The sequence below is a fragment of the Tachyglossus aculeatus genome, chromosome 3, assembly GCF_015852505.1.
Source record: "Tachyglossus aculeatus isolate mTacAcu1 chromosome 3, mTacAcu1.pri, whole genome shotgun sequence".
Lineage (NCBI taxonomy): Eukaryota > Metazoa > Chordata > Mammalia > Monotremata > Tachyglossidae > Tachyglossus > Tachyglossus aculeatus.
In genome coordinates, this window is record NC_052068.1 from 46,076,558 (window position 1) to 46,088,915 (window position 12,358).

General features: G+C 44.3%; 1 protein-coding gene across 1 annotated transcript in view; it reads left to right on the forward strand.

Moving 5' to 3' along the window:
• Positions 1-12,358, forward strand: part of CTNNA3 (catenin alpha 3) — a 1,398,597-nt gene that overhangs the window by 61,930 nt on the left and 1,324,309 nt on the right. The window contains exon 3 of the mRNA XM_038743931.1: positions 10,443-10,635. Coding sequence (XP_038599859.1) covers positions 10,443-10,635 — 193 coding nt within the window. The remainder of the gene's footprint in view (positions 1-10,442; positions 10,636-12,358) is intronic.

The following is a 12,358-nucleotide window of genomic DNA, read 5'->3' on the forward strand; positions in this document are numbered from 1 at the left end:
TATAGAGACAGTCCCTACCCAACAGTGGGCTCACAGTCTAAAAGGGGGAGACAGAGAACAAAACCAAACATACTAACAAAATAAAATAAATAGGATAGATATGTACAAGTAAAATAAATAAATAAATAAATAGAGTAATAAATATGTACAACCATATATACATAGTGGGGGATAGGAAATGTATTTTCCATATATCTCTCCCTTTATCCCAGGGTGGCTAGAGTGTCTCTGGCTCCTTTCCCAACAGTCAGTCAATGGATGGTATTTATGGAGCACTTGCTATGTGCAGAACACCGTAGGAAGCACTTGAGAGAGTACAGTTCAATAGAATTAGCAGATATGTTTCTTGTCCATAACAAGCTTAAATCATCTCGATTTGGGACCCAGTGTGGTCTAGTGGAAAACTTACTGGTCTAGAGTTAGGAACCTACCTGAATGCTAGCCGCAGCTCTATCTCTTATCTGCTGTATGACCCCTGTGGGTCACCGAACTTCACTGGGTCTCAGATTCGGTAACATGGGGAGATTAATACCTCCCTCATAGATCGGTGGTGAGGTTAAAATGAGATACCCTTGATGTGAAAGTGCCTTGGATAAATTTTAAAAAAGCATCAGACAAATTCAAGATATTACCTCAGCAAATTTAAGACCTGCCTAAAAAACCTTAAAAGGGTCCCTTCATTTTTGAAAGCAGGGACAACCTGTTAACCTTGTATCTACCCCAGTGCTTAGAACAGTGCTCGGGACATACTAAGTACTTAACAAATACCATCATTATTATTATTACTATTATTAATATGTAGGTTTTTGGTGAAGTTTCTGCAAGCTCCACATTCTCCAGTCTTTGACTTGATTTCCAGCTGTCACTGAATGAAGGCTGTAGGAGTGCATTCTCTCTGCACTACTCTTGAGACAGAGTAAATTTAATCTGAGCACTTGATTTAGTGAAATGTTTGCTTCCGCACTAGCTTTTTTGCTGGTGTGCAAAAATGTGGACAAGGCCCATTTGCCTTCGGCAGTGAAATAACACAAAACCCTTACGCATTGATTGAATCAATATCAATATTAAGCAGCTATATCAGAGTGGTAAGAGGGCATTTGTGCAGACAGAATGAGAAGAAAATGGAAAAATTTGCCAGTCACAATTGAATTTTTTTTGATGGAAGCACAGTGTTCCTTCAAATGTTCTCTTTACAGTTATTTCATCTGTAGCATTTCTCATAAAGAATAGGACATTTCTGGAATGCTCATTTTAATCTGAAAGATTGGGATATTCTATGAAAAACATTTGGAGTGTGGAGGAGATGCACAATAGAAGAGGAATCTGCAGTGGGAAGCTGTATAAATTGTGACTGTTGAAATTACATTCTGAAGGCGCTTTTCAGACAATGACACATTTTTTCTTAATTCTAAATAAACGTTCTATGAATCCTTTGTCTCAAAAACATCTTTCAACTCTTGATCCCTAAATCACATATCAAGGATAAGAGCTTTTTTTCTCATTTGGAGCAAGTTTAACTCTATTACAGCTACTAGGAGCAAATGTCTTATATTGCCCTTCTTCTCTCTGATATTTGACTACAAATTGGCCATTTTTCATTTTTGTCGGGGAAATGATCTAACGCATCCCTAGTCAAGTGCTCTCCAAGCAATAGACCCCCATTTTGTGCCTAGATTGCATCCCCCCTTATCTAATGGGCAACCATCTTCCCTTCCTTATTCTCCTTCCTTTAGCATCATCAGCTCCTTCCTCTGCTTTTGCTTTTTCCTTTTGCCTTCTCAACTTATCACCACCCCCATCATGGCATGGCCCTGCTCTGACATTCTTGCTCAATAAGCACAAGGGATAATGGGTAGAATTTGCTGTTTTCAATCAATCAATCAATGTATTAAGCACTTTCTGTATACAGACAACTGTACTAACCAGTGGGGAAGTACAGTATAAGAGAATTGGTAGACACATTCTCTGCTCATAATGAGCTCACAGTCTAGAGGTGGAGATGGACATTAATATTAATAAATAATTTATAGATATGAATAAAAGTGCTGTGGAGCTGAGGGAGGGGTGAATAAAGGGGGCAAATCAGAGTGATGCAGAAGAGAGTGGAAAAGAGGAAATGAGGGCTTAGTCAGAGAAAGCCTCTTGGAGAAGATATACCTCCAGTAAGGCTTTGTCTGTTGGCTATGATGAGCAAGGGTGCTGTAAGCCAGAGGCAAGAAGTAGGTGAGTGGTTGGTGGAGAGATAGATGAGATCAAGGTACAGTGAGTAGTTTGGGATTAGAGGAGTCAAGTGTGTGTGATAGGTTGTACTTGGAAATCAGCGCGGTGAGGTAGGAGGGAGCAAGGTGATTGAGTGCTTTAATGCTGAAGATAAAGAGTTTTGGTTTGATGTGGAGGTGGATGGGCAACCGCTGGGGGATCTTGAGGAGTGCAGACACATGGATGGAACGTCTTTTGTAGGAAAATGATCTGGGCAACAGAGGGATGTTTGGACTGGAGTGGGGAGAGAGAGAGGAGGCGGAGAGGTCAGCAAGGAGGTTGATGCAGTAATCAAGGTGGGATTGGATAAGAGCTTGGATTAACGTGGTAACAGTTTAGTTGGAGAAGAAAGGGAGAATTTTAGCGATACTGTGAAGGTTGAACTGCAGGATTTAGTGATAGATTGAATATGTGGGTCAAAAGAGGAATCAAGGATTAAACCAAGGCTGGTTGAATGAGAGGGAGGAATCAAGGATAACACCAAGGCTATGGGCTTATGAAACAAGAAGAGTGGTGGTGCAGTGTTGGGAAAGTCAGGGGGAGGACAGGGTTTTGGTGGGAAGATAAGGAGCTCTCCTTTGAACATGTTAAGCTTGAGTTGATAAGAGGACATCCAACTAGAGATTTCTTGAAGGCAAGTGGAAATGTGAGACTGCAGAGAGGGAGAGAGATCAGGGCTGGAGATGTAGATTTGGATGTCATCTGCATAGAGGTGATAGTTGAAGCCATGGAAGTGGATGCAAATGGAGAATAGAAGGCAACCCAGAACTGAACCTTGAGGGACCCCAGCAGTTAGGGGTGGGAGGCAGAGGAGGAGCCCTTGAAGGAGACTGACAATGACTGGCCAGAGAAGCAGCATGGCACAGCAGCATGGATAGAGTGTGGGCCTGGGAATCAGAAGGTCATGGGTTCTAATCCTGGCTCCGTCAATTGTCTGCTGTGTGACCTTGGGCAAGTCACCTCACTTCTATGGTTCTCTGTTACCTCATCTGTAAAATGGGGATTGAGATTGTGAGCCCCATGTGGGACAGGGACTGAGTACATCCTGATTAGCTTGTATTCCACCCAGTGTTTAGTACAGTGCCTGGCACATAGTAAGTGCCTAGCAAATACCATAATTATTAAGAGGAGAGCCAGGAGAGTGCGGTATTAGTGGAGCCAAGGTTGGATAATGTTTCCAGGAGAAGAGGGTGGTCGACAGTGTCAAGGAGAGGTCAAGGAGGATTAGGATGGACTAGAGGCTGATGGATTTGGCAAGAAGAAGATCATTGGTGACCTTTGAGAGGGCGGTTTCTGTGGAGTGAAGGGGATGGAAGCTAGATTGGAAGGGGTCGAGGACAAAATTGGAGGAGAGGAATTTGAGACAGAGGGTGTAGACAACTCATTCAAGCAGTTTGGAGAGGAATGGTAGGAGGGGGAGAGGAATGGTAGGAGGGAGATAGGGCGTTAACTGGAGGGAGCCACGGGATCAAGGGAGGGTTTTTTTTAGGATAAGGGAGACATGGGCATGTTTGAAAGCAGTGGGGAAGAAGCTACAGGAGAGCCAAACAGGAGAGCCTCTGCCGCTAATCTCCTCACCATGCCTCGTTCTCGCCTGTCCTGCCGTCGACCCCCAGCCCACGTCATCCCCCTGGCCTGGAATGCCCTCCCTCTGCCCATCCGCCAAGCTAGCTCTCTTCCTCCCTTCAAGGCCCTACTGAGAGCTCACCTCCTCCAGGAGGCCTTCCCAGACTGAGCCCCCTCCTTCCTCTCCCCCTCCTCCCCTTCTCCATCCCCCCCACCTTACCTCCTTCCCTTCCCCACAGCACCTGTATATATGTATATATGTTTGTATGTATTTATTACTCTATTTATTTATTTATTTTACTTGTACATATCTATTCTATTTATTTTATTTTGTTAATATGTTTTGTTTTGTTGTTTGTCTCCCCCTTCTAGACTGTGAGTCCAATGTTGGGTAGGGACCATCTCTATATGTTGCCAACTTGTACTTCCCAAGCGCTTAGTACAGTGCTCTGCACACAGTAAGCACTCAATAAATACGATTGATTGATTGATTGATTGAAGACTTTCAGAGAGGGAATAAGGGAGGGGGCAAGTGCTTTCACAAAGTGTGAAGGGATGGGGTCAGATGCGCAGGTGGAGGGAGTGGATTTTGAGAGAAGGCAGGAGATGTGCTCTTGAGATATTCCTGGAAAGATGGAAGATGGGAGAGTTGAAGAAGAGGGAGGAGGAGGGAAGGACTACAGAGGAGAAAGGGAGATTTTAGGGAGCTCACACGTGATAGTTTCAATTTTTTCAATAAAGTAGATGGCTATGTTATTAGGGACAAGAGATGTGGAAGCCAGGGAGGACAGGGGTATTAGGAAGGAGTTAAATGTCTGGAACATTTGGCGATGTCAATGGACATGGATGTCAGTAAGGATGGAGAAATAGTTTTGAGCATGCTCAGAGGACAAGGTAGAATTTCAGGGTCAACAGTTTTCAGAAACTCTTGTTTAGGGTTGGAAAAACTGAGAATGCTCAGGCTGCAGTATTTCTCAACCTCCTAGATGAGCAAATGCACTTTCTAGAAGAACAGGGCAGGCTAAAAAACCTGGGTCTCATCTTGCGAACAGGGAGGTAGTGATCAACCCGTTTATTTTAGAATTCTGGTTCCCATCTGGACACTGACATTTAAAAAGTAATGGCAAGGCGGGAGGGCAGGGGGAGGAAGGGGTGCATGGGTGCTGTTGAAGAGACCCTTTTCCAGTTGGACAGTGCCTGACTGAAGAGAGGAATAGGGAGGTGCTGGACATTAACAGAAGCAGCATGGCCTAGTGGAAAAAGCCCAGTCCTGGGAGTCACAGGACATGGGTTTTAATCCTAGCTCTGCCAATTGTTTGCTGTGTGACTTTGGGCAAGTCACTTAACTTTTCTGTGTCTCAGTTCTGCTGTTCTCCCTCTTACTTGGACTGCGAGCCCATGCGGGACAGTCCGTCATGTACTGTAACATGTAACATGTAGCATGTAACATGTACCTACCACAGTACTTAGATCACAGTTTACCATGTAGTAAGCACTTAACAAATACCATGAAAAAGCAAAGAAAAAAACGTCCATATCTCCCTTCCTCTACAGATACAGCCTGCCACTTATGTTGAAAATCCAAAGTCTTTGCTCATATACAACAGCATGAGATTTTTGTCATTTGTCATCTTCTCCGTGAGATTAATATCAAGAAGAAACACCCTCCTAGTTTCCCTTTTCACTAAGATTTCCTGAGTCATGCAGGGAAATGTTCGATTGCAAAGCTTTCCTGGCATTCTTCTCTATGCAGTGAGAGGCATATCACATCCAGACAGGGGCTTACCATTTATTATTGTTTATGGCGGCAGGATCCCAGATAAAAGCAATTCCAAGTACAGAGAGAATTACTTTTAAATGATCTCTGGAAACCATTTTACTTTTTTATTTCTGCTTCTGCCACAAAGTCACCTCTTGAGGCTGTGTTCCTCTTGCTGTAAAACTAGTTAGGCAGGTTGAAAGGTGCATTTTCTACTTACAGTAATAAACACTCGGCCAATCAATCAATTGTATTGAGCACTTATGTGCAGAGCACTTTAGTAAGTGCTTGGGAGAGTATAAACACAACAAAATTAGCAGATGCATTCCCTGCCCATAACGAGTTGATAGTCTAGAGGACGAGTTTATTACTACTACTACTAATAATAATAATAGTAATAATGATGATGGCATTTATTAAGCCGCTTACTATGTGCAAAGCACTGTTCTAAGCGCTGGGGAGGTTACAAGCTGGTCAGGTGGTCCCACGGGGGGCTCACAGTCTTAATCCCCATTTTACAGATGAGGTAACTGAGGCACGGAGAAGTTAAGTGACTTGCCCAAAGTCACACAGCTGACAAGTGGTGGAGCCGGGTTTTGAACCCATGACCTCTGACACCAAAGCCTGTGCTCTTTCCACTGAGCCACGCTGCTTCTCTAATAATATCTGTTAAGCACTTAGTTTGTGCCAAGCACTGTACTAAGCACTGAGGTCGATACAAAACAATCAGGTTATATAGAGTCCCTGTCCCACATGGGGCTCAGGATCTAAGGGGCAGGAAGAAAAGGTGTTGAATCCTATTTTACACATACGGAAACTGACACCCAGAGACATTAAATGACTTACTAAAGGTCACACGAAAGGCATGTGTCAGAGACGGGATTAGAACCCAGGTCCTCTGACTCCCAGGACCATGGTCTCTCCACTAGGCCACCCTGCTTCTCTATGACTTCAGATGGGGCTTTGCCCCTGACTCACTGAGCCTTCTTGCGCTGCTAAATCAATCAATCAATCAATCGTATTTATTGAGCGCTTACTGTGTGCAGAGCACTGGACTAAGTGCTTGGGAAGTACAAGTTGGCAACATATAGAGATTATCCCTACCCAACAGTGGGCTCACAGTCTAGAAGGGGGAGACAGAGAACAAAACAAAACATATTAACAAAATAAAATTAATAGAATAGATATGTACAAGTAAAATAAATAAATAAATAGAATAATAAATATGAACAAACATATATACATATATACAGGTGCTGTGGGGAAGGGAAGGAGGTGAGGTGGGGGTAATGGAGAGGGGGAGGAGGGGGAGAGGAAGGAGGAGGCTCAATTTGGGAAGGCCTCCTGGAGGAGGTGAGCTCTCAGTAGGGCCTTGAAGGGAGGAAGAGAGCTAAAGCTCTCTCTGTCCTGATCCACCAATAGCAACTCCTTAGGTTTTTTTGCTGGTCTTGCACCTACAAGATTGTGAAAATCCAGTGAGACCCCTCTTATTTGGAGGTGATCATTTTAGGGGAACTGTACCCTTGTTCTCAGTGTGGCTAGTGAATTTAGACTCAGACTACGAGCCCCATGTGACCGACCTGATTAACTTGGATTTATCCCAACACTTAGAATGGTGCTTGGCCCATAGTAAGTGCTCAGTAAGTACTATTATTACCACCATTATTATTAGTAAATTGCGTTTGGCTGATGGAGTTCAAAAAAGGGGAAAGTTTTAATCTCTTATCCCTCCCAAGTGGAATGGCCACTGACAGCATTCAGGAGTGTTGGACATAGAGATGCCCGTGGTTTCACACAGGTTAAGTTGGCCATGTTATGTGATTCAAATACCTTCCCTGTGGGAGTCTTTCCTGTCCATTACTGTACTTTCTCCCAAGCCTAATTACAGTGCTCTGCATACAGGAAGAGCTCAGTCAAAACTACTGATTGATTATCAAATTTACCCAGACCGAGAGCCTTTCTCCAAGATAACCTGACCTCCACCTTCCTCTGCAGCCATTGTTTTCCCTTCCCAAGTCTGTGTTGTGTCAGATGCTGTGTCAGAGCCATAGAACTTGATGGCAGGAGTCCAGACATACTGTACTTATTCATTCATTCATTCATTCATTCATTCAATCATATTTATGGAGCGCTTACTGTGTGCAGAGTACTGTACTAAGCGCTTGGGAAATACAAGTCAGCAACATATAGAGATGGTCCCTACCCAACAACGGCCTCACAGTCTAGAAGGGGGAGACAGACAACAAAACAAAACATGTAGACAGGTGTCAAAATCGTCAGAAAAAATAGAATTAAAGCTATATGCATATCATTAACAAAATAAATAGAATAGTAAATATGTACAAGTAAAATAGAGTAATAAATCTGTCCAAATATATATACAAGGGCTGTGTGGAGGGGAAGGAAGTAGGGCACGGGGGATGGGGAGGAGGAGAGGGAAAAGGGGGCTCAGTCTGGGAAGGCCACTTAGAAGTATCTGGTTCTACATCTGAACCAAACTGTCCAATATAAAATCCGATGACTGGCCACCATGCTTGAGAGGCTGGATTCTCATAATAGGCTGTTTTTCCATCCAAGGTGTGTCCCGGGCTCTTTTAATCAGATGATTTTAATTACATTAAATGGGGCAGAGGGTAGACTTTTGGAACAAATCAACATCATCCTGTTCACACCTAAAATGGTATGAAGCCAAAAAGTTCTAGCTCATCACCCAGTCCAACAAGACAGTGTGTGCTGATTGACTTTAATATCGGGGTACTGGGGAAACTTTGGTTGCCAAGTCCCTGAGCGCACATTCATGCACCTGTGCCCTCAACTGCACCTGGCCCTGGTGGCAATGATGGGCTCAGCTCTTGCCCTTCCAGTCCCCACACCTGCCTGATCACTCTCGGAGGCCGTGGTGCTCTGGGTGGCTGAGGCCAGAGTGGGCGGTGAGTGTGGTCCGGGGCCCAGAGGGGAAGGGGCATGGGTGGGGTTTGACTGCCTTGGGACCCTCCTGGACCCCCTGCCTGGATCCCTCCGGGTCAGACTGCAGGGCATGGGCAGAAGGGTGAGGGGACCCCTGCAGTCTGCTGCCTCTCCTGGATTTGGGTTTTGGAGGTGCCTGGCCGGCCTGCAGTTAGTACAAGATGGGGTCATCGGGAAGGGGCCACAGCTGTACTGGAAGGGTGGGGGGGACTGGACCAGTACAGGTTCAGCCTGGGGAACCTTGCGGTTGCTGGCAATCTGTGGTACGGGGGCGGGAACAATGGGGGGAAGAACCCCTCTCCTTATGGCATTCTCCTGGAACCTTGAGTCCAGAAAAGGACGGAACTCATGGGTGGGGGGGGGGAGTCTCATCAGCTGCTTGGGCACATGAGTGTGCACCCCCTCCTCCTCTGCCCTAGCATGAAGAAAAATGGACCCCCCAGAGGCAGCTCCTTGGGCTCTCCCCTCTGCCCCACTGGGTGCTATGGTCTGGGAGGGATGGAGAAGGGGGAGAGGTCTCCCGGGACGATAGAGGTGGGGAAGAACCAATTATCTCTTTATGTTCATGTCTGTCTCCCCCTCTAGACTGTAAGCTCACTGTTGGTAGGGAACGAGCCCATGAACTCTGTTATACTGTACTCTCTCAAGCCCTTAGTACAGTGATCTGCACATACTAAGTACTCAGTGAATACCACTGATCAGCTGATTGATTGATTGTGTTCTTACCTTACATTTCTGTATCTTGGCTTTATTCAATAGCCTGCCTAAAAATAACAGGTGAATTGGAGGTGAGGTCCAGGACAACCTAGAACTGAGAAAAATAGGTGGGCTACACAACAGATGAATTTCCCTATCGGCTGTTCTCCATCATTTGAAAGTCAAGTCCCAAGCTGTTCCTAAGACCCAATAAGCACCACTTGGATAAAGCCTTGTGTGAGACCAGGACTGTGTCTAATTTGATTGTCTTGTATTTACCTCAGGGTTTAGCAGGGTTTGAAACATAGTAAGCACTTAAATATAATGAGAACAACAATGGCAGCAAGAATTATAATAAACAAATTAAAATATCGTGGCTTCCGACTGCCTTCTCTAGGTCCAGTCTGAGCTAGTCCCAGGTCTTCATAAGACAAGGTTTGGAGAAATCAGGTGCATTGAATCTGGTCCTGTAGTTAAAATAATGTTAATGTTGGTATCAGGTGGTTACTATGGAATTCACACACGGCTTTTTTTATTTCCAACTTAAGAATTGTGTAGCATTTGATCCCAATATTCCAATCTGGAAATTGCATACAATCAGAGGTAGTGGGTTTGAAGTCAATCTATTCTTGGAAAATTTGTCTTAGGGAAAACCTCGCTATAACCAATGTAGCTGGTAGCGAACACCATTTCGGGTTCGGAACTCTGAAATGAACACCACTTCAGAGCACATATATAACATTAAGGAACAGTGGTGCTAGGGCCCTGTATTCCCCCACCCCACCCCAAGCTCCACATTGCACTTCATCAGTTGAGGAGATGGAAGAAGGAGCTGCCTTCTGGGTGCATTGAATCCCTTGTGCCTTTTTTTATCCAGTTGCAGAGTGAAGCCTTCACTCGCTGGGGCGAGGGTTGGGGGGGATGTGTACTTGCATCTTCCTGCTTACCCGGTCTCTTAGGACCTCAATTGCCTGCACCCAAGGCAGGTCAGTCTCTGCTCTGGCTACAGCAAGTATGGATTATTTCAAACATTTTTAGGAAATTTATCAGCCCTCGTCATATTAAGGCTGATTCTGGCTGATTGATGGGGCTAAGAGGTTCTGGCTGATGCGGCTCCACTATTTCCACCAGTGAATCGTCTGCTTTCTAGAGACTTTATTCATTTGTTTGTTTGCTTTTATATATATGATTTTAGGTTACTACCCTCGTGAATTGTCCCCAGAATCTTTCCAGTAAGAAAAAAGGACGCTCCAAAAAAGCCCGCATTCTCCTAGCTTCTCTGGAAGAAGCTACTTGGAACTTATTAGACAAGGGGGAGAAGATTGCCAAGGAAGCCACTGTCCTGAAGGAAGAGCTTAGTGCAGCGCTTCAGGAAGTTCGCAAAGAAAGTAAGTACTGTCATCATGGTTCAAAACTATATATATCAAGGGCACCAATTATCAAATGAGTTCAGGAAGTGCGCTTTTTGAATTCATCTCTCAGAGATCAAAGGCCTTTTCTGTGGAAGGCAGAGTGGCTCACTGGAAGGGGAAACAGCCAAGGCTGGCAGTTCTAATCCTGGCATTACCCTAGTGATCCTGAGCAAGTTATTTTTCTCTTTCTTGGATTTAGTTTGACTGTTCAGAAAGAGAAAAGAACACCAGCTTCACAGAGTTCTGAAGGGAAGTAATTACTGTATTTATCAGATCAAGGGACAAATTTTGGGGGGAGCAGAAATCATCTGAAAATTGGCCTAATGTCCTATTCTTTGAGGAGGGTGCTGTGCAGAGAGGAGAGCTGCATGTGAATTGTAGTCACGCTTGGTAAATGGTTCTGTTTCTCTCCAGACCCGAGTGGAACAAAGTATTCCATTCCCTTCCTTCAGAGCTTAGTCATTACAGAGGGAAGTTCTCCCCAAGTAATCTGGCAGGGATGGAGGCATTATCTTGAGGCCTACCTGTTTTATCTGTAGGTCCAAGACTGAAACACAGGCAGAAGTGACTTTGGCCTTGGCACAGCTTAAAATGGCAGGTGAGACACCTCCATAAAATCCCTTCAGGTTTTGAAATGAAGAATTTAGAAAAAATAATTGGTTTGTCTTATAAAGTCATGCACTTTAATATTTAAGTTGACAGTTTAATACTATCTGTGTGTATAGCTATACAACATGCAGATAATAATAATAGTGATTGTGGTATTTGTTAAGCACTTATTATGTGCCAAGCACTATATCTCCCCCTTTTAGACTGTGAGCCCACTGTTGGGTAGGGACTGTCTCTATATGTTGCCAACTTGTACTTCCCAAGCGCTTAGTACAGTGCTCTGTACAAAGGAAACGCTCAATAAATATGATTGATGATGATGGGGTACATACAAGGTAATCAGGTCTCACATGGGGCTTACATACTAAGTAGGAGGGAGAATGTTGTTGAATCCCCATTTTGCAGATGAGGGAACTGAGGTCCAGAGAAGTGAAGTGACTTGCCCAAGGTCACACAGCAGACAAGTGGCAGAGCCAGGTTGAAAACCCAGGCCCATGTCCTTTCCACTAGGCCCTGCTGCTTCTACACACACACATCCACATCCACACTGTCCTGTGCTTATCTTTGGGACAGAATGATGTGGCAATATGTAATAAAGGCCAGCAAGGAGCTCCAGGTCAATAATTAAATGGAACTCTTAACTAGTTTAAGAAGTCACAGGGGTTTTATTACAGGCTTAATTTACTTCATGTGTGAATTACTAAGGATTCGAGATCTCTCTAGAGCCCAGAGTTTCTAGCTAACTTTTAGCCTCTGTATCCACCCACTCTCAGAAAAATCTTTAAATGGAAAGCAAAAATTCAGTAATTTTCTCAATTGGAGCTGAATTGCCACAGAAAAGGTCATCCTCCTTCTTCTTTTCCATGCCCTGGAAATGAGAAAAGTGGACTAGGGATAAAGATTGGTGGCATGACAAATAAAGCCATTTAAGGTTATGTTTTCAGTGCAAGTAAAAACTGATTTTTTTGGACAAAGAGTGTAAGGAAATGACAAAGTTACCATTACCGTGTTTCATCAGAGTTTGGGAAGAGGAGAAGACTGCAGTAAACTAATTTTTGTCTTAGCCCTCAGGATGAAGGATAGAGATAAT